The 20573-nt window shown below is 37.5% G+C and overlaps 1 protein-coding gene across 2 annotated transcripts in view; it reads right to left on the reverse strand.

Moving 5' to 3' along the window:
- ATF6 (activating transcription factor 6) overlaps positions 1-20573 on the reverse strand; it is a 234191-nt gene that overhangs the window by 186054 nt on the left and 27564 nt on the right. For both annotated transcript variants that reach the window (XM_061400334.1, XM_061400327.1), the window contains exon 7: positions 14505-14725. In XM_061400334.1, coding sequence (XP_061256318.1) covers positions 14505-14725 — 221 coding nt within the window. The remainder of the gene's footprint in view (positions 1-14504; positions 14726-20573) is intronic.

Raw genomic sequence — 20573 nt, forward strand, 5'->3', positions numbered from 1 at the left:
TCCATTGCAAAAGCAAGCTAGTCACATATTTTACCTACCCACGTTTGCTTTCAAAATCTTCCATAATGCGACCACTCTCTACTTTTCTAACTCTCCAACTATTCACACCACACCTTCCAATCAAGGTTATTCCATGATCTTCACACATATCTAACGCGTTCCTTTATTCATACTGTGTGTTCTGATTTAGAATGCTTTCCTCTACTAAGCTATTTAAGGACCATCCAAACTCTTAATTATGATAGACCACTTGGAGTTTTTAATATTGTCTGAATTACTTATGCCCTTGTAGTTCAGAAGATACAGCTGAATGCTCTGTTTCAAAAATGCTGACTTTTTCTCTCTTTTCCTAGATTTTATACCTCGGAAGCCAAAACTATGTCATATGACCCACAATATCTACCATAATCAAAACTTACTGACCAAAATTATTTTTGTCATATTTTATAAACAAAGATGTGAAAAGTGTTTTAGCATTAGTCTATTTCAGAGAGAATGTGAGATAGTAAAATTAAGTCCATAAAAAGAATCAAATAATATTAAATGTATTATTGTAAGTGTACAGATGACAGAATTTCTGACTTCTCTGTTTTGTAAAGGACTTTTAAAAAAGGAAACATTTTACTGTGGCTGTTTAATAACTTTCACTGAGATACATAAATAAAATTAAATAATTTAATGCTGATTTCTTTTGAGATAACACTGCAATTTCCACCCCATACTACAGTTTCTAGAAATAGAGGTATACCAAATCCAACTGAGCAATCAGACTCCATAAGGAAAAAAAAAGAATCCACAAGGAAAAGAAATATTACCTGAGATATCAAGAAGTGTATCTTTCCCCCCCTTTTTTTTCTTTTTTAACTGAAACATCACAAGAATGCTGACTTTGGTTATCATCAATCTACAAAATCTCCCTGTGGCATAACTACCCCACTCTTCAACACACATACACACACGGGGCAGTGCCAAATCACGATGGGTTTTAACTATCCATCAATTTCAAACTATTTCCGGACAATGCCACTTTGTTCAAGCTACTATTACTCTTAGTGATCTTCATTTTTACTGAGAATGCCAGTGTCCATAATTAATACTTAACACAAGAGCGCTAAAGTACACAGAACACCGAGCAAGCACGTAAAAGAGAAGGTTCCCAGATGGAAGAGCTTGTACTAAAAGTTGGATAAAAGGTAACCTTACTTATTTAAAGGCTGATTAATGTATGGACTCTAGGGAGGCTTACAGATGGCACACTACCTAATAAATTTCAAACAGGATTAGGGATTTCTATAAACAATAAAAGCACCTGCATATTATACAGCATAAAGTTTCAAAGGCCGTCAGTGCACATGCCTCAGACTAAAGAAATGAAAACCACCTGTAGCCAAATATTCATTTCTTCCCATAGAAAGAGATAACAATAGTTCTGAAAATGCAGTAAATACTCAGTATTACCAATAAATACAAAAGATGAATACAATAAAAATATATGAAGTCCACAGGAATCTCCAAACACAGAGCTCCTACTTTACATCTCAGCAAGCTATCTTCAGCTAACTGAATAAAATATTTAAATTATTCTGTATTTTTGAGGGTAAAAAAAATAAAATAAAATTTCAGATTAAACATATGCATATTGTTTGTTTGTTTGACAGGGGAGGATATTTTAAAAGAAAAAAAGGACTACCTGTAATTACTATTCTGTAAACTGATTTTCTTCCCATACAACATATCATGATCATCTTTGACATGCCATGAGAATGGCAGCACAGTATTTCAATTACATTGATGCTCCGTAAAACATTTAATTAATCTCTTGTTGAAATTGTTATAGTTTTCAAGATTCTTTAAAATAAGGCTCATCATTTGACACTGTTAAGAGTAGAAGAATCAAGGCTAGAATTTAGGGCAGTTAATTCCAAGACCAGTGCTACTTACACAATAGCTCCACGCTGCTTTTAAATACCAAACAGGAAGTCCTGCATTACAGTACGGAACTCTAAACTCAGTGAACTGTGTGGTTACTTTAATTATGTGCCTGTTTGAAATTGAAGGCTTATGGAACTGCTTGTATCTGGAAGTTTACCCTCCTCTGTTAGCAGTCTACAAACATAAAATCAATACTCTGGCCCATTAATCAATTGACACATCTCCTTGTGGGCGTATAAGATGATTTAGCATGATTGAGATGAGTGAACAGCTAGCCGGTCCCTGCTTCTGATCATCCTGCCTTCAGACAACTCTTTCCCAAGCATTATGTCTTGGAAAAGGAAAAACTCCAAAGCAGAAAAATATTCTCCCTGTATTGCCACTGCACTATAAAACATCAATAGCGTTTCCTTATTAAACATTTATTTGACTGTAAGAAAGACTCTCACAATTGCCATATGACCCAGCAATCCCAATGCTGGGCATACACACCGAGGAAACCAGAATTGAAAGAGACACGTGTACCCCAGTGTTCACTGCAGCACTGTTTACAATAGCCAGGACATGGAAGCAACCTAGATGTCTATCAGCAGACGAATGGATAAGAAAGCTGTGGTACACATACACAATGGAGTATTACTCAGCCATTAAAAAGAATACATTCGAATCAGTTCTAATGAGGTGGATGAAACTGGAACCTATTATACAGAATGAAGCAAGTCAGAAAGAAAAACACCAATACAGTATACTAACGCATATATATGGAATTTAGAAAGATGGTAACAATAACCCTATATGAGAGACAGCAAAGGAGACCCAGATGTAAAGCACAGTCTTTTGGACTCTGTGTGAGAGGGCGAGGGTGGGATGATTTGGGAGAATGGCATTGAAACATGTATATTATCATATGTGAAATGGATCGCCAGTCCAGGTTCGACGCATGATACAGGGTGCTCGGGGCTGGTGCACTGAGGAGACCCAGAGGGATGGTATGGGGAGGGAGGTGGGAGGGAGGGTCAGGATGGGGAACACGTGTACGGATTCATGTCAATGCACGGCAAAACCACTACAGTACTGTAAAGTAATTAGCCTCCAATTAAAATAAATTTATATTAAAAAATAATAATAAAATTTAAAAAAAAAGAAAGACTCTCATAAAAGGAGAACTTTCACAAATGGACAAATACTTTTTGAAGGTTGGATCAATTTAAGAGTCAAAATCCTAAGTCTCTTTGCATTATGTTTCATTTTAAGTTACTGATAAACACAAGACATGTTCTTCTTACAAATAAATAGACTATATAGACCCTTGATTCCATGACATTGCTAAAAAATGAGCTTCGAAGTCCTGAATGGCTATAAAGATATTAAAATATTTTACGGCTAAGAAATACATCCCAACATCTCACACAAGCTCAAGACAGATCAAGTACGGGTAACATACAGGTGAATGAACCACTAGGCTACTATACATCTATCAGTTCTAATTCTCATTTTGCTGAGTTTTTCTCTCTACACTGATGTATAAAGCGAACACTGTTGCTGATTAACCTCTTCATTATATCAAACAAAACTTTATTCAATTAAATAAAAAAGAAATAAACTTCACCTACTGGAAAATGACACTTTAATCCTCTAAAGGTCTCATCCAATCCAAAAACAAAATGGTTCTAGTACCAATGTTAAACACATGTGCTTAATTACCGTGTAGCACAATAATGACTACTGTATCATAAAATATGGATGCTATTAACTTTGCTGTTTTATCTGATTCCAGACTGTTCAAATAAAGTCAATCTTTATACTTTGTCTCACAAAACTTAAAACCATCTGCTTGAATTTTTTTCTTAATTAAGAGAATACATTTGTAGAGAGAGAGAAAAGGGAACAGCAAGTTTCAAGATACGGATAATTTGAAGTTGGCACCACATCAGGGCTGCCTTGTAAGCCTCGTTGACAGAGCAGAGTAAAGACCACAGTGCTGAACTGAGGGAAGGCCAAGGTCTGAATTCTAACTCCACTATCGCAGGTCATATGATGGAGGTGAAGATCAAATTTAATGGACATGAAGGTTGTCTGTAAACTGTAATGTACTACACACATGCCATGCTGTGCTAAGTTGCTCCAGTCGTATCCAACTCTTTGCCACCCCATAGACTGTCACCCACCACGCTCCTCTATTCATGGGATTCTCCAGGCAAGAATACCACCGTGGGTTGCCAGTTCCTCCTCCATGGGATCTTGCAGACCCAGGGATCAAACTCATGTCTCCTGTGGCTCCTGCAATGCAGGCAGATTTTTTACCACTAAGCTATATGCTGGGCTCCAAAATCACTGCAGATAGTGACTGCAGCCATGAAATTAAAAGATGCTTACTCCTTGGAAAGAAAGTTATGACCAACCTCGAGAGCATATTAAAAAAGCAGAGACATTACTTTGCCAACAAAGGTCCGTCTAGTCAAGGCTAGGGTTTTCGCTGTGGTGATGTATGGATGTGAGAGTTGGACTGTGAAGAAAGCTGAGCGCCGAAGAATTGATGCTTTTGAACTGTGATGTTGGAGAAGACTCTTGAGAGTCCCTTGGACTGCAAGGAGATCCAACCAGTCCATCCTAAAGGAGATCAGTCCTGGGTGTTCATTGGAACGAATGATGCTAAAGCTGAAACTCCAATACTTTGGCCACCTCACTCAAAGAGTTGACTCATTGGAAAAGACCCTGATGCTGGGAGGGATTGGGTGCAGGAGGAGAAGGGGACGACAGAAGATGAGATGGCTGGATGGCATCACTGACTCGATGGACGTGAGTTTGAGTGAACTCCGGGAGTTGGTGATGGACAGGGAGGCCTGGCGTGTTGCGATTCATGGGGTCACAAAGAGTCAGACACAACTGAGCAACTGAACTGAACTGAAGCTATAAGCTTCACTAAAAAATATCCTGCAGCTATGAATAAACTGGGTGAGGAAACACATATTCTTAATTCCATCAACAATGTGCCTCAGAGATACTCTGATAAACTGTTCAACTAAAGTAATATTGCAAATATCTGCCTTCATTCCAGCTCTTATTTTTACAGATTTCAAATATTAAACATCAGATTAAAACAAAAACCGACAAAATCTGGAAATCCCATTTAATTCATACAAAAGCAGAAAACCAGGGCCTAAGAATAAAAATCTAATTCACTCTCCTCCCAAGATCCCTCAGTCTGCTCCTTATTCTGTATTTATCAGGACTCTCATTTGCCTGAGAAGGCCATTAGGAGGTTTTATGCACTTACAACAAAGAGTCTGGTATATACCACTTCATCAATATCAGCCATCTAAGTAACATGGCCTTGACTGAAATATTTAACCAACTGATTCATTCAATGGTAAAATGGGAACAAAGCCCGCTTTACAAGGATTTTGAGAGAATCAAATAGGACTATGTGAAAATAAATGTGAAATACTTATCAAAACTATATTAGAGAAGAGCTGAACTTCTCAGAAGCGTCAAAAAGACAAAGGCTATGGGAATGCTCCAGACTGAAAGAAGTCAAAGAGACATGACATCTCAGTGCAGTAGCTGACCCTACAGGGATCCTACACTGGAGGGGGAAAAACTCAAGCGATAAAACTGTCATACTGACAGCTGAAAAAAGTATTTTACAAAGGGTAAGAGAATATCCCTATTCTGAGGAAATACACACTGACATATTTAAGGGTAAAGAACTATAAGGTATGTAACTTACTGTAAAATAGTTCAGGAAAAAAATGTATATATGTGTGTATATATATATATATGCAGATGGTTAGACAGGCAGATAAATAAAACTAACTGATAAAGCAAATGTGGTAAAATGTTAACAACAGGTGAATCCAGGTAAAGTTACATGGTGTTCTCTGCACTAGTTTTGCTTTCACAACTTTTTAAAATTTGAAATTATTACCATATGCAAGGTCTGTACACATGTCCACACACATGCACACACACACATAAGACTGCAGTACAGACATAACACTAAGGAGTTATAGGAAAAGCAAAAAGAACTTTCCTTTAAAACTCATAATCAAGGGTGGTAAGAGCCACAGAAAATGTTAACCATAACAGGTTTAATCTTTGAGTATTATTTGTTAACCACCTTTAACCAGTCAAAAGTTCTCTCCTGTTAACAATTAATATTCTTTCACACATTTGTAGAACAGTGATGTTCTGGAGAATACACACCTTCAGGACTATATAGCCAATGATACTTTCATTGAAATAATTTGTCATTTTTCTTTGTAAATTATCTATTCACTTATTTTGTCCATTTGGTTGTTGGGTTAACTTGCATCTTTCTGATTTGTAAACACTCTTTATATACTAAAAATTGCTTTTAAAAGACTACACAAACTTGCACATGAATTTTCAAAGCAGCATTATTCCTAGTAGCCTAAAAGTGGAGACCACCCAAATGTCCATCAACTGATGGATGGATAACCCAAATGTGGTATATCTGAAAAATGGACTATTATTTGGCCAAAAAAAGGAGAAAACATTGAAATATACCACATAAATACATCTTGAAAAATATTGTGCTAAATGAAAGAAGTCATACACAAAAGCTACATCATGTATAATTCTATTGACATGAAATGTCCAGGATAGGCAACTCTATACAGAAAGCAGGCTTAACTCAGTTCGTATAGAATCTACCTGCAGTGCAGGAGACCCTGGTCCAATTTCTGGGTCAGGAAGATCCGCTGGAGAAAGGATAGGCTACCCACTCCAGTATTCTTGGGATTCCCTTGTGGCTGGTGAAGAATCCACTTGCAATGTGGGAGACCTGGGTTCAATCCCTGGGTTGGGAAGTTCCCCTGGAGAAGGGAAAGGCTACCCACTCCAGTATTCTGGCCTGGAGAATTCCATGGACAGTACAGTCCATGGAGTCACAAAGAGTCAGACACAACTGAGAAACTTTCACTTTTCCTTATACAGAAAGCAGATTAGGAAGTAGCTGCCAGGGGTTGAAGAGGATGGCAGATGAGGAATGACTGCTAACAGGAATGGAGTTTCTTTTTAGGGTGATGAAATATCCTAGAATTAAACATCAGTAACAGTTGCATAACTCTGAGAATGTACTAAGCAATCACTAAACAGTGCACTTTAAAAGGGTAAACTCCGACTTCCCTGGTGGTCCAGGGGCTAAGAATCCACCTGCCAATGCAGGAGACACAAGTTTGATCCTTGGTCCAGTAGGATTTCACATGCGGCAGGGCAACCACACCCGCGTGCCACAACCACTGAAGCCCAAGCACCCCAGAGCCCGCGCTCTGCAACAAGAGAAGCCGCCACAGTCGGAAGCTCACGCTCTGCCACGAGAGAGTAGCCCCCCCTCGCTGCAACTAGAGAAAGCCTGTGCACAGCCACGGAGACCCAGCAAAGCCAAATAAACAGTTTTTTAAAATAAAATGGTAAACTCCATAGTATATGAATTTTAGCCCAACTAAGCTATTAAAAAACCCCAAGCAAACAAGGACTTTCATTCACCTCAAAAGGCCATGGAAGGCAGAAGCTAAGGACCCTCTTTCCAGACAAATGTACATGCATACAAAGTATTACAAGCAATTATGCAGGGAACAGAGTGAGGTGAAGAAAAGGGAACTTGTTTATGGAAACACTGAAACCTATCGATGGGTACCATTAAGAAACCCTGTGACAAATTACAACTACCCCTAAGGTGAAAAGCTACCTAGCTTCTGACGCTCTAGTTTCAGTTCCAAGAATTTCTCCTACAGATACACTTTCATATGAACAAACTGAAGTAAGTACCAAGTTATTCAATGGAGGAATGTTTACAAAGAAAAAAAAAAATCCACAAAACTCTTAAATGATTATGACAGCTATATGAGATAAGACTACCATGCACCTATTAAAATAATAAGAAAACTTTTTATGTACTGCTGTCGAAAAATCTCTAAGATATATTGAAAAGAGTGACATGCAGGAGAGTGTTTATAGTATGTTACCATTTCCATAAAACAGGTAAATAGGTAAAAAGATATACTCTTATATACTAAAGAACTATCTCAGAAAGAATGCACAAAAAACTGGTAACAATGATTGCTTCTGAGCAGGGAAACAAAACAGCTAGAAAGCATCTAGGTCATGGGAGGACTGTCTTCCTAGGAATGAGTCTCCAGGGGTAGTTTATAGGAAGAGAAATCAGAGAAAGGACAGAAGCATTTAATTATTTATTAAGATATAAACCAGCATCCCTCTAAAAATAATTATTTATTAACCTTATCAAGATGCTAAACTGAGAAATAAAGAATAAAGAATGTTAAAGTTGCCATGACATAAATCTAACCTAATGCAACACATCAGGGAAAAAAAATTTTTGTTCACTTCTCATTCCAAAGCTACTGTAACCACAGAAGAGATTACTTGCCAAAGTCTTTATTCAGGATAAATTTTTAGGAGCCCCAAATCTCCATCTAAAGAGGAACTGCAAATATTTTAACGAAGCATGTTTTTCTTTTACGTGCACAGTGTCTGGTAGCAGCAAAGCCAAAAAGTAGTCAGCACAGAAGTAATTTCTTTACTAGAATCTGGATAGCTTTTCAGATCTCTAAATCTTCCTGTTGAATTTGTTCTGATGGATTCCTCTACTTTATAGCCTAAAGAAATATCATGATCTCAATGTCTCTGTTGCTTAAGAATTTAGTTACTAAAAAGTTCATTATTTATTCACTATTTATCTTTTTAGGTCTAAGGTAGTCACACAATTCAAGGTTATTCAGCTCACACTTTGACCTAACAGTATCTATTTGTGGGTTTACAGACAAAATAAGCATCTTCAGTAGTTCACTTTTTTTTTCTGAAACAGAACACAGACACTCTCCATCTTTCTAAGTTTCTCTGCACTGCTTTGCATTGTAAACAGATTGTTTTAGATTCATACTTTTCTTGGAAGCTACTCCTTTAGGGGGTACCCTGTGAGTCCTGCTACTACACATCCCCCTGGGTATGACAAGAATACAAAGCCCTGACCACTCTTTACCCAGGCCATTTCTCAGGGTTGACCTTGAGAGATGAGATAACATCTCCCTCTGGACAATGAGGAGGCTTGCTTACTGCTTGCTGTAAATGTAGTCAATTCCCAACTTCAGCATTCCGCCACTGCAATAAAGGAACACTGTGTGTACAGCATCATCTGGGCCAGTATCACATCACCCCCATGCTGACAATACTAACAATACCTGAATTCTTGAACTTAACTATGTAACACTGTCCCCACAGAAAGAAACACAAAGTTTCAATTTGGTATGTATGCCAGGGGAATCCCCTCCACACCATTCTCACACCCAAGGCCACTGAAAAGGATCCCCAGCACCCACCTTCTCATGATGGCTCTAGTGACCCAGGACAGGGACTCCCAAAGGGAAGGGCTGGGATGGAAGGAGTCAAGGTCACTAAGTAAAGAAAAAGACAGAGGGTCCAAAGAAATAAGGGGTTTGGAAGACCCTCAGTGGAGCGAATGGAGAGACCATTCGCTTCTCTCAGTGGGCTGAGAGAAGACCTGCAGCCTCCTGTCAGTATAGCCTGTACCCCTTCATCAGTCTCCCATCTGATGTTATTTCAAGTTCTGACCTTGTTTCTGATAATTTTTTTTCCATTGTATCCACCAACTGATTTCTATTAAGGGTTTTTGCTCCACCTTGACCCACTTGCAACATTTAGAATAGAATTTCACCCTCTTTTTTTTCTGTTCTGTTGTCCCAGTAACCAGAACAATGTTGTAGCTCCATAGCCTTAAAACTAGGACCATAAAGTCTTGTGAACTTTATGGAATTATAATGGGTAAGTGGAAGTGTTCAATGCAGATTTAAACAGATTGCTGTTTCCAAGCCCTTGGTTTGATGTTTGGCAACATTCAATAGCACTTTAAAGAAAGATAAGCATGTTCTCCCATGAAGGCATCTTTGTAGTTCCAAGATTACCATTTACTAAGAAACTGCTTGAGAGAATTTCTACACTGAAATGAGAGACCATGTTCATTTTTTCCATCAGGATCTGAGCCAAAAACCAACCATATTTCTTGAAGACTTAGGTGAGGTTTCCAAGAGTTAAACAGAACAGATTTACCAGCAAAAGGCAGGAAGAGTGAGATTATAATTTGAACCAGGCAAACTGTTTCATAACAGAAAATGTGGCACTTAATGTAGTTTGCAGAATATGGTATGCTAAAAATGCTACTTTATGGCAGGAGCAGACCTCTGGAGAGTGAAACCAGCCAAACGAAAAGAACAAAAAAGGTAGAAAAAAAGAAGCCATGTCAGCAATACAAAGCCACAAAAAACTGATACACTTTTTTTTGGTTCCGAATTACAACTTTTCCACCACATTTTGTGGTTTAAAAACACACAAAAAAAACGCTTGCTGTAAAAGTTTTCATTTTGGCCATTTTGAATCAGGGTTATACTAATTCAAATTTATCCTAATTTAATAGGACTTGAGTCTAACAAACACACACACTGTTGAGGTCACAGGAGACTACATATGTGAGCAGATCAAAGTTTTCTGCAGCTCCTTCTGGAACAGATTTATCCTGGGTTCCTGAATGGCTTGGCCAGCTGATAGAGGACAGACTGATGTTTCTTTACTTGAAATAAACATTAAGTCAAAACCTCTAACAGAAAACTCATACTGAAAAGGTTTGGCTCACTCCCTGATGTGCTAGTCAAGAAGAAACGAGCACAAAAATCTCAATGCAGGTTGATTGGAAAATGTATTCTAATCATCTTTATGTCTCTTGCACCAGACATACAGTACTTGAATCTTTCTTATATAACACTGTCAATTCTGAATTTTGAAAAATAATAAGAATGCTAGTCAATAATTATTGCTTTAAAAAAAGCTAATAATACTTGTTGATTCTATACTTTCTCATCTCACACATCCCCCAGTTCTTCAATGTTGACTGCATTATTCACCAAATTTACAAAGGACTCCAAGAGTTTAAAACCAAAACAGACATAGTCTTTCACATCAAAGAACTTCTAAAGGATGTCTGGCTAACAGACTGACAAATAATTAACTGAAATGTTTATAAAGATTACAGAATGTGTGTCAGTGACATACAATGATGACTGCCACCATTAAGATGCTCATTATTCAGATATTAAGCCTAGAAGAAAAACAATGATCTCTTCTTGTTTTTAAATAGAATTACTGCATCAAAGACTCTTAGAAGAAATTTTTGTATAACTTGGGCTTCCCTTGTAGCTCAGCTGGTAAAGAATCGGCCTGCAATGCAGGAGACCCCTGTTTGATTCCTGGGTCGGGAGGATTCACTGAAGAAGGGATAGGCTACCCACTCAAGTATTCTTTGGCTTCCTTGGTGGCTCAGCTGGTAAAGACTCCGCCTGCAACGTGGGAGACCTGGGTTTGATCCTTTAGGCTGGGAAGATAGAGGAACGGCTGGCTACCCACTCCAGTATTCTGGCCTGGAGAATCCCATGGAGTGTACACCCATGGGATGGCAAAGAGTTGGACAGACTGGGCGACTTTGACTTTTACTTTCTGTAACTTACCTGCACCTGTTCTAGATGAGTCCTCTGGAATAACCCAGAACAGTTATCCTATTTTCCACATGACAACCTTCATTTTCTAGAAGATGGCTCTACTTTCAGTCTTCTTTTCTTTAGCTGACTGAATCATACCAACCCTTAAACCATTCTTCTCCCCATGACATGGTTTCTAGACCGTCTCCCCACCCTAGCTACACTCCTCTGGACCATCCCATGATTGAATGTTATAATTCTATGAATGTATACTAAAATATGCTAAGATTTTTTAACACTAAAAACAGTGTGTGCCAAGACATGAAGGAGGAACAGTAGTGTTACATGAAAATAGATATATAGTACAGGATTAAGCTTGACTATTATGTTAGTTTATTTTGAGTACTAAAAAAGGTAAGCACACAGTGCTGTGGCATAATAGATAATGTATAGTATGTGTTTCAATTGAAGATGAAATGATGTGAAGCTGAGATTTGCTTTAAAATACTCTATGTGGAGCTGATGAGCACAGAACAGAGGAAACATGATTAGCAAAAAAATGTTGGTACTCACTGAGGTATGATTGGTAATCAAAAATGTTGGTAATCAAAAAATATATAGATGTCATATACATCAATTTTTATAAATTTCTAATTAGCCATTATCTTTTTCATGTCTAAAATATTTCAAAACACATATTTTTAATGTCTAAACAAATTACCTATAGACAACTTTGAATATTTTCTATTGCAAGTTTTATTTGTGAGTATTATAGAAAAAAATATTCAAATTCACAATTTAAAAAGTATTAAAAGAAAATTTTAAGCGGTCATTTTCAAAATCCTTGTTCAGAATAGAAATCATTTTAAGCATCTTTTCTGATCACAACAATGTGAAACTAGAAATCAACCACAGTAAGAAAAACGGGGAAAGAACCAAACAACAAGCCACTGAACAAACAACGGGTCAGCAATGAAACCAAAGAGGAAACCAGCAAGTCCCTCAAGACAAGTGAAGATGAAAACACAGCTTCCTAAAACCCATGGGATGCGCAAGAACAGTGCTACAAGGGAAGTTCATAGCCATACAGGCCTTCCTCAAGACACAAGAAAAATCTCAGATAACCTAACCTGACACCTAAAAGAATTAGGAAAAAAAGAACAGACAAAACCCAAAGTCAGCAAAACGAAGGAGATAATAAAATCAGAGAGGAAATATATAAAATAAAGATCCAAAAACAACAGAAAAGATCAATAAAACAAGAGCTGGTCTTCTGAAAAGATAAACCAACAAGCCTCTGACCACACCCACCTAGAGGAAAACAAAGAGAACTCAGATAGACAAAGTAAGAATGAAAGAGGAGAAATAACAAGTGGAACCACAGAAACACAAAAAATCATAAGAGGATACTATGAACAGTTATATGCCAACAAACTGGACCACCTAGAACCACACAAGTTTCTAGAAACATACAGCCTGCCAAAACTTAGTCAAGAAGAAACATAATTTGGACAGACAAATCACCAGAAATGATATAGAATTTCCCTGTGAACTTCATTCTCCTGTGAAAAACTTTTTAATTGAAAAGTTGGATGTATGATTTTTAGTTGAAAATATCATGAAATATTTTTTAGATTTTTGGTATCATTGTTCATTTACTTATTGTAGAAAACTTCTCAAACACAGAAAGGAAAGAAAGACTACACACCCACCCTCAATGAGTACCAACATTTTTTTGCTAATCACGTTTCCTCTGTTCTGTGCTCATCACCTCCACATAGAGTATCTTAAAACAAGTCTCAGCTTCACATCGTTTCATCTTCAACCGAAACACATTCTATGCATTAGTGTCTTAAGCTACAGCACTGTGTGCTTACCTTTTTCAGTACTCAGACTAACCTAACAGTCGAGCTCAATCCTGTACCATGTGTCTATTCTCATGTAACACTACTGTTCCTCCTTCATGTCTTGGCACACACTGTTCACAATTCCTATATAAACTGTGGGAATTGCTGTAGAATTTCGGTGTTCTACTCCAGTAGATAATATTCTTTTGTTATGGGTCTTTACAATATTGCTGATGGAGATTACTTGGCTGTGTTTATGCAACAGTAGAGCAATTCTACAATGAAATGGCTACTGAAATGCTAGTTAATAAATTCTAGTAGACAGATCTGTCAATAGTATGATATACAATGTTACATAACTCACAGGATTTTAAAAATACTTTGCAATACCTAAAGAAAAGGTAATATCCACTTTTATTTTAAAAAAAGATACAGGGTTTGTTTTGCTTTCCCAGTCATGATTTTAGAGAATCCACTTTCAGACTAATTACTTGATTTTAACTTTCATTGAACTTCAGGCCCGTGATGTTCAATTACTGTTTAACACACAACATAAGGTATTTTGTATCACTTTTAAAGAAAGCAAGAGTTAGCTGGCAAATACTGTAACTGGTTTTAGGCTGTGACAGATCTTGGGAAACTTTCTGTGATTTATAAATTACAGAAAGTCCCTATAACAGAAACTCTGAAGGTTTGCAAAGATGGGAAAAAACTAAATAATCATTAAGAAACAGAATTCCTAAGAGTAGCAAGTCATCATTATGCAGTGGTGAAAACTCTACAGTAAGTTAAGAGAGAAGCTAAATATAAACTCTGACCAAAGAGAAGTCTACAGACTTATCTGGGGCGTTGCCAAAAACATTTCAATCAGGAAACATGAAAGAATCCTGTAAAATACTAGTATTTTATGATTGAGTTGGGGGTGACAGTCTGAAGTATTGCGATGAAAAGGTTCAAAAGAAGGAATTAAAGAAGAGGAAGGTATGCATACCTCTCTTAGTCAAACCACTTTGGACTTTTTAAAACCTTTTCACTTAGATTCTAACAAAATAAGCCTTACCTTAATTTTCCACTGGATGTGCAATTTCAGCACATTTGACACAATATAACAAACTTTAAAAAACAAAAATAGTGTCCTTTTTTTGTTCAAATTTTTAAAATCAGGCATTTTAAAAAAGCATTCAACTTCAAAACTTACATCGGAACCCACATTTTTCATCGTACTTTGTAGGACAGGTTTGGTCACAGAAAGTTTCCCATTTGCTGGGCTGTTTGCCACAGGGGCTGGTACCACATTCACCACATGATTAGGTAGCTGCGTGGTTGCCCCAGCAACAGCAAGGACTGGTTGAGGAGAGGGCAGAACTCCAGGGGCCTGGAGCTGAACCACGGTAGGCTGGGAGAGCACCACGGTCTGACCTGCAGTAGAGAAAAAAGAAAAGGAATCAGAGGGTGCGTAACTGCTGCAGCAGAGGCAAGCTGTTGAGCACTTAGGTCTCTTCTGCAGATACAATAGGTAAAACCACATGAAACGATTTGAAACCACCAATTAAACCACAATCAAGAGCAGCACACATTCTTGCTGACTTTCACTGCTGTGTTTTTAATGAATTTAAAATATGTTTTAAATTCATTCTCTTTGAAGTTATGATTAACAATGTATTTCCACACTTTTTTTCAACTAACAAATACTAAATCTGTTAAGTTATACATAGATTTCCCTAAGTATTAACCTCTGAAACTTTTGCATGCTAGAAGTATTTATCATATTACAAAGAACAAACCTTGTATACTGAGCACGGAATCATATATTTTAAGTTAATGGGATTTAGAAATACATACAACACCAAAAATATATGACAGAGATTCAGGAAGTCAATACTCGGAAGAATCTGAGTCTACAAATATCAAAAATGTTAAAACCACTTGAGATAAATTCTTAGCTAACACGGGAAACAGAGATCTGTAATTTAACACAACCAGATAATGTTGACTCCCCTACCCACCAAAATAGTCTACAAGTCTTTTCTTAATCTTCACATTTAACCTTATTTTAAAATTATGCTATTCTGAAAATTAATATCATAACCTAAAGAAGGCTCATACAACTCCCAATACTGATCTAGTCCAATACTGATCTAGTAAAACTTTTATTTGTCTGCTGAGTGTTTGCTTTCAGATCTGGCCAATTTTATAAGGCGTTGAAAGCCTCACCTAACATCCACAGCTGCCTGAGCCTATCCAGCAAAATAAAGGTATTAAAGTAACTGGCAAATAAAATTTCCCATTGTATATTTATACTCTTCTTGAAGGAAAAAAAATACTATGCTTTCAGACAGTGTAATATGCATGACCCATGTAAAATTCAGCTCAGTATTTCAAAGGATCAAAGAAAACTAAAAATCAAAATAATGCTTCAAACACCTGTTTGTTATGAACATGTCTTAGCTTGAAAAAAAATCACTTCTATAAAATCAGTCTTTCTGTCTCAAAAGGCCTTGAAAGCATACTTATACTAGAATTAATAGTATTTTATCCCTAAAAAGTAAATAAATTAGTAAGAAAGACCTAAAAGTAATTTCACAGATTTATCATATACACAGTTTAGTATAAGTGATCCCTAAGTATTCTTACAGAGAAGGCAATGGCCCCCCACTCCAGTACTCTTGCCTGGAAAATCCCATGGACGGAGGAGCCTGGTAGGCTGCAGTCCATGGGGTCGCTAAGAGTTGGACACGACCGAGCAACTTCACTTTCACTTTTCACTTTCATGCATTGGAGAAGGAAATGGCAACCCACTCCGGTGTTCTTGCCTGGAGAATCCCAGGGGCGGGAGAGCCTGGTGGGCTGACGTCTATGGGGACACACAGAGTCGGACACGACTGAAGTGACTTAGTAGCAGTAGCAGCAAGTATTCTTATCTTCTAATTTTCCCTTGGAATAATTTACTTTATGAAATAAAAACATATAAAATATGGTAATAACTCATAAGCAGATATAAACTTGCTCTAGCCAAATATTCAAATAAAAATAGAGAATTCCCTGGTGGTTCAGTGGTTAGGACTCTGTACTTTCACTTCCAAGGACATAGGTTCAGTCCCTGGTCAGAGAACTAAGATCCTGCAAGCAACGTTGCAAAACCAAAAGTAATAATAATAAATAGCATATCACCAAATGTTTTTTAAATAACACTTACTGATCTATTACAGTTAATCTGGTACTGTGAAAGACATACTCATGTATGTCAAGAATGTAAAACTCAGACCAAAGGTTCCCACCCCGAATTTAAGGACCCTTCTTTGATATCAAAAACATCATGTCACCCAAGACTATCACAGCAGTCCTTTCAGTTTCTGTAGATGGAGAAAATATGTGATGAGAAAAGTTTAGTAAGAATTTAGTAGTGATTTGAAATGAATCTGGAATTTATTATCCTAAGTATAACCACAAAATTTTTAAAAATCAGTGCAAAGATATATGAAACAAATTATGTATCCAGTCAACAGAAAATATGGATGTGCAGATACCCTACAAAAAAGCCAAAAGCTACTGCCACTTCAACCATCCATATCCCAGGATCCACAGTCTACAGGTTGAGAACCACTGATTTAAAGCAATACTTTGAAAAGAGCATTATCAGGGGCAGTGTTCCACATCTCCTGAGTTTAAAAATTATGATAAAGTGAAAGTGAAGTCGCTCAGTCGTGTCTGACTCTTTGTGATCCCATGGACTGTAGTCTACCCGGCTTCTCTGTCCATGGGATTTTCCAGGCAAGAGTACTGGAGGGGGTTGCCATTTCCTTCTCCAGGGGATCTTCCTGACCCAGGGACCGAACCCAGGTCTTCTGCATTGCTTTACCCTCTGAGCCACCCCTCAAAACTAAAATGTTCAGTGAATTTAGGGGATTACTCCAAAGGTCAGAGAAGGTGGTAAATGTAAAGAGAGAAATCATTTCAAGGAAACAATCCTACTTTTAGCTCCAATTACAGATTTAAAGCATTGGCAGACAACACATGCAGATGGCTTTTCTTAATCAATTTTCTTAAAATTGATTCAAAAAATAATCCAAGTCTGTAGTGTTCATGTCTGGTTATCACCATCTCCTTGCTAAGAGAACTGTAGCATGGAGCAAGGGAGATGAAGCAATATCAAGGCAAGGTCTGCATACCAAATGTGGCTCCAAGTCCTTCCAGGCCATTGATGCCTCTTTTTTTTCAAAAATGCTCATCAAGCCCTTTCATCCCAGAGTGCCCAACTAACCTCAAATTATTTAATATCTAAATCAAAGATCCTCTAAATAGTCTTGGCATGTTTGGGTTCAAGACAAAATGGGGAGAAGCAACTACATTTCTATTACAGTGTGTTCACGGTGGCTTGCTAAATCTGACGTGCTAGATGCTCACCAGATCACAAAACACAAGGCAAAGAACTGTTTCAGGGCTTAAATAGTTAGCAGCTGAACATAAGTTACTACTGTTCCTCATGTGCAAACAGTTAAAAAGGGCATACCAAAACACTGTTTATCCATTTCAGCATGCTTAAAATCCTCTTTGGCATTACACACAAATCCCCCTTCATGGACCATGGCTGGTTTCAATGCTGAATACTTGACTATGGATGACTCACTGATTGTGATAGTCAGTGTCTTCGTTTTCAATTATCTTCAAAGATTTCAAACTTTGTATCAAACATTTATTGAATGTCTTCTTTGTTTGAAAGAGTATGGCTGTGTGACTGAGTAAATAATTTCTCTGTGTATTAGTTTTCTCATCTATAAAATGAAGATGATAATAAAGCACCTATCCTCACAGAGTTGATGTAAGGATTAAATAAGATGACACAGTTAAGCACTTAGAATGGTATCTGGCACTTGATCTTTTATGTATAATAACTTTCGTAAGGGTATTTCATGTATAATTAATTCATTAGTTTTCATAGTTACTGTTATTTAACTATTGATATAATTTTCCAATTAGATAGTCAATTCGTGAGACCAAGGACCATTTGTCTGCATTCTTTTAGAGGCAATAGAGCATAGTAATTAATTACACAGACTCTGAGCCAGACCATCTGGGCTCAAGTTCTGACTGTGCCTCTATTAATAGGACGACTTGGAGCAAGTTATTTTACCTTTATCCTCCATTTCAATGATTTGAACCACTATCTACCCAAAAAGTCCAAGAGAGGATACTTGCCCTTTTTCCATCCTCCATTCCCATCACCTAACTGCCAACCCCTGTGATTCTACACTTTCTAACATCTCCACTGTCTATCCTGGATCTTCACTGATAGTCTAAGTTTCAACACCTCTCACCTGCACTATCATAAGAATCTTAATGAATGTATAGGACACAGATGTAGAAGTAAGCAGCAGTTATTTACGGCAGACTGAACAGCATGTCAAGAAACTAGAAAAAACAAGAAAATGTAACGGACAATAGCCAAATTAGTTGAACCAAAGATTTATAGAAAGGAGAGTTATTATTATAAGGTAAAGTTAGAAAACTAAACTGGAGACAAACCATGATGAGTTTCACATTCCAAGCCAGACAATTTGAACTTAATCCTGTAAGAATTACTTCTTTTTTGCAGGACTTGCCTGGTAGTCCAGTGGTTAAGACTCTGCACTTCCAATGCAGGGGGCAAGGGTTTGATCCCTGAGTGGGAGCAAAAATCTCGCATGCCGCACAGTGTAGCCAAAAAAAGAAATTACTTCTTTTTTAATAACAAATATTTACTTCTGATACTTATATCGATTAACTGTAAAATGCCTTTCCTATTTCTCTTCTTCCCTCCCCATTATCAAATAAATGTAAGACTGGAAGTTATACATTTAAATCTGTTATGTTATTACAAAATTACCTCTCCAGATTACACTATAAAAAGAGTAACGAGGCCTGTATTAGCATATGCTCCCCCCAAAATAAATACTGTTTTCAGATAATGGGAAAGCACTGAAGTTCTGAATAGTGTATGATTCAGGCCTCTGAAACTGATAAACTGCTCAGAGAAGTTTTCTCTTCTCGCTATAGGTAAGATTTTCTATCATTCAAACACAGCCAATGGTCTGCTGCTACTGCTGCCAAGTCGCTACAGTCGTGTCTGACTCTGTGCGACCCCAGAGATGGCAGCCCACCAGGTTTCCCCGTCCCTGGGATTCTCCAGGCAAGAAGCCAATGGTCTACTAAGAGCAAATTCTTAGGAACACCTCTTGCTTTACATACTGATCATATTAATGTCAAACTTTTACCTTTTATGTATGTGTTTTAATAGCTTATGGAAGCTATAATAAAGTTCTTCACACATTTAAATTCTTAGCCTTTGGGATGATGTACACTTTTGAGATCCTGATGAAAGTTTTGAAGACTATCCCTAGAAAAATTCACAAATAATATACACTAAATCTTGCATTTTATTTCAAGTAGTTCATGATATCCATTCACAGGTCCCAAGAATACCCATTAGACAGGACTGCTATTTTTCATATGAAAAAGACCGTATTTTGACCCTGTCTTCAGAGGGCAGGTATTTCAGATTTGTTTGGTTGGGGTTTTCTGGAAGGGATTGGTGAATTTTCACGGATCCATCCAGTCTTTCACCTAGTTCTTTTTATCAATGCCATACTGTCTATGACCATGGAATAGAGCAAAGTTAATAGAGTACCTAGAAATCAAATTTATGACCTTGCCCTCACTAAAACCATGCTTCAAAGAAATGAGCTAAAAATCTATAACTGAAAATAGTTATAAACGTAACACTGGTATTTATTTATAACCCATATCCCATTGATACCTAGTCTTACTTGGTGCCAATAAGATAAATCCACGGAAACAATGCTGCACAAGTTTCGCTTTAGCCATGTGTACACACATCAGTATAGGCAGGATGATGAATACTCTTCCCAAGAGAGCTCTGTGTGCAAATGAGCCCTGTATGTTCAGTCAGTTCAGCACTCAGTCATTTGTCTGACTCTTTACAACCCCATGGACTATAGCAGGCCAGGCCTCCCTGTCCATCACCAACTCCCAGAGCTTACTCAAACTCATGTGCATCGAGTCAGTGATGCCATCCAACCATCTCATCCTCTGTCGTCCCCTTCTCCTCCTGCCCTCAATCTTTCCCAGCGTCAGGGTCTTTTCCAAAGAGTCAGTTCTTCTTATCAGGTGGCCAAAGTATTGGAACTTCAGCTTCAGCATGAGTCTTTCCAATGAATATTCCAATGAATATTCAGGACTGATTTCCTTTAGGATGGACTGGTTGGATCTC

This window comes from Bos javanicus, chromosome 3 (assembly GCF_032452875.1).
Source record: "Bos javanicus breed banteng chromosome 3, ARS-OSU_banteng_1.0, whole genome shotgun sequence".
In the NCBI taxonomy this organism is placed as follows: domain Eukaryota; kingdom Metazoa; phylum Chordata; class Mammalia; order Artiodactyla; family Bovidae; genus Bos; species Bos javanicus.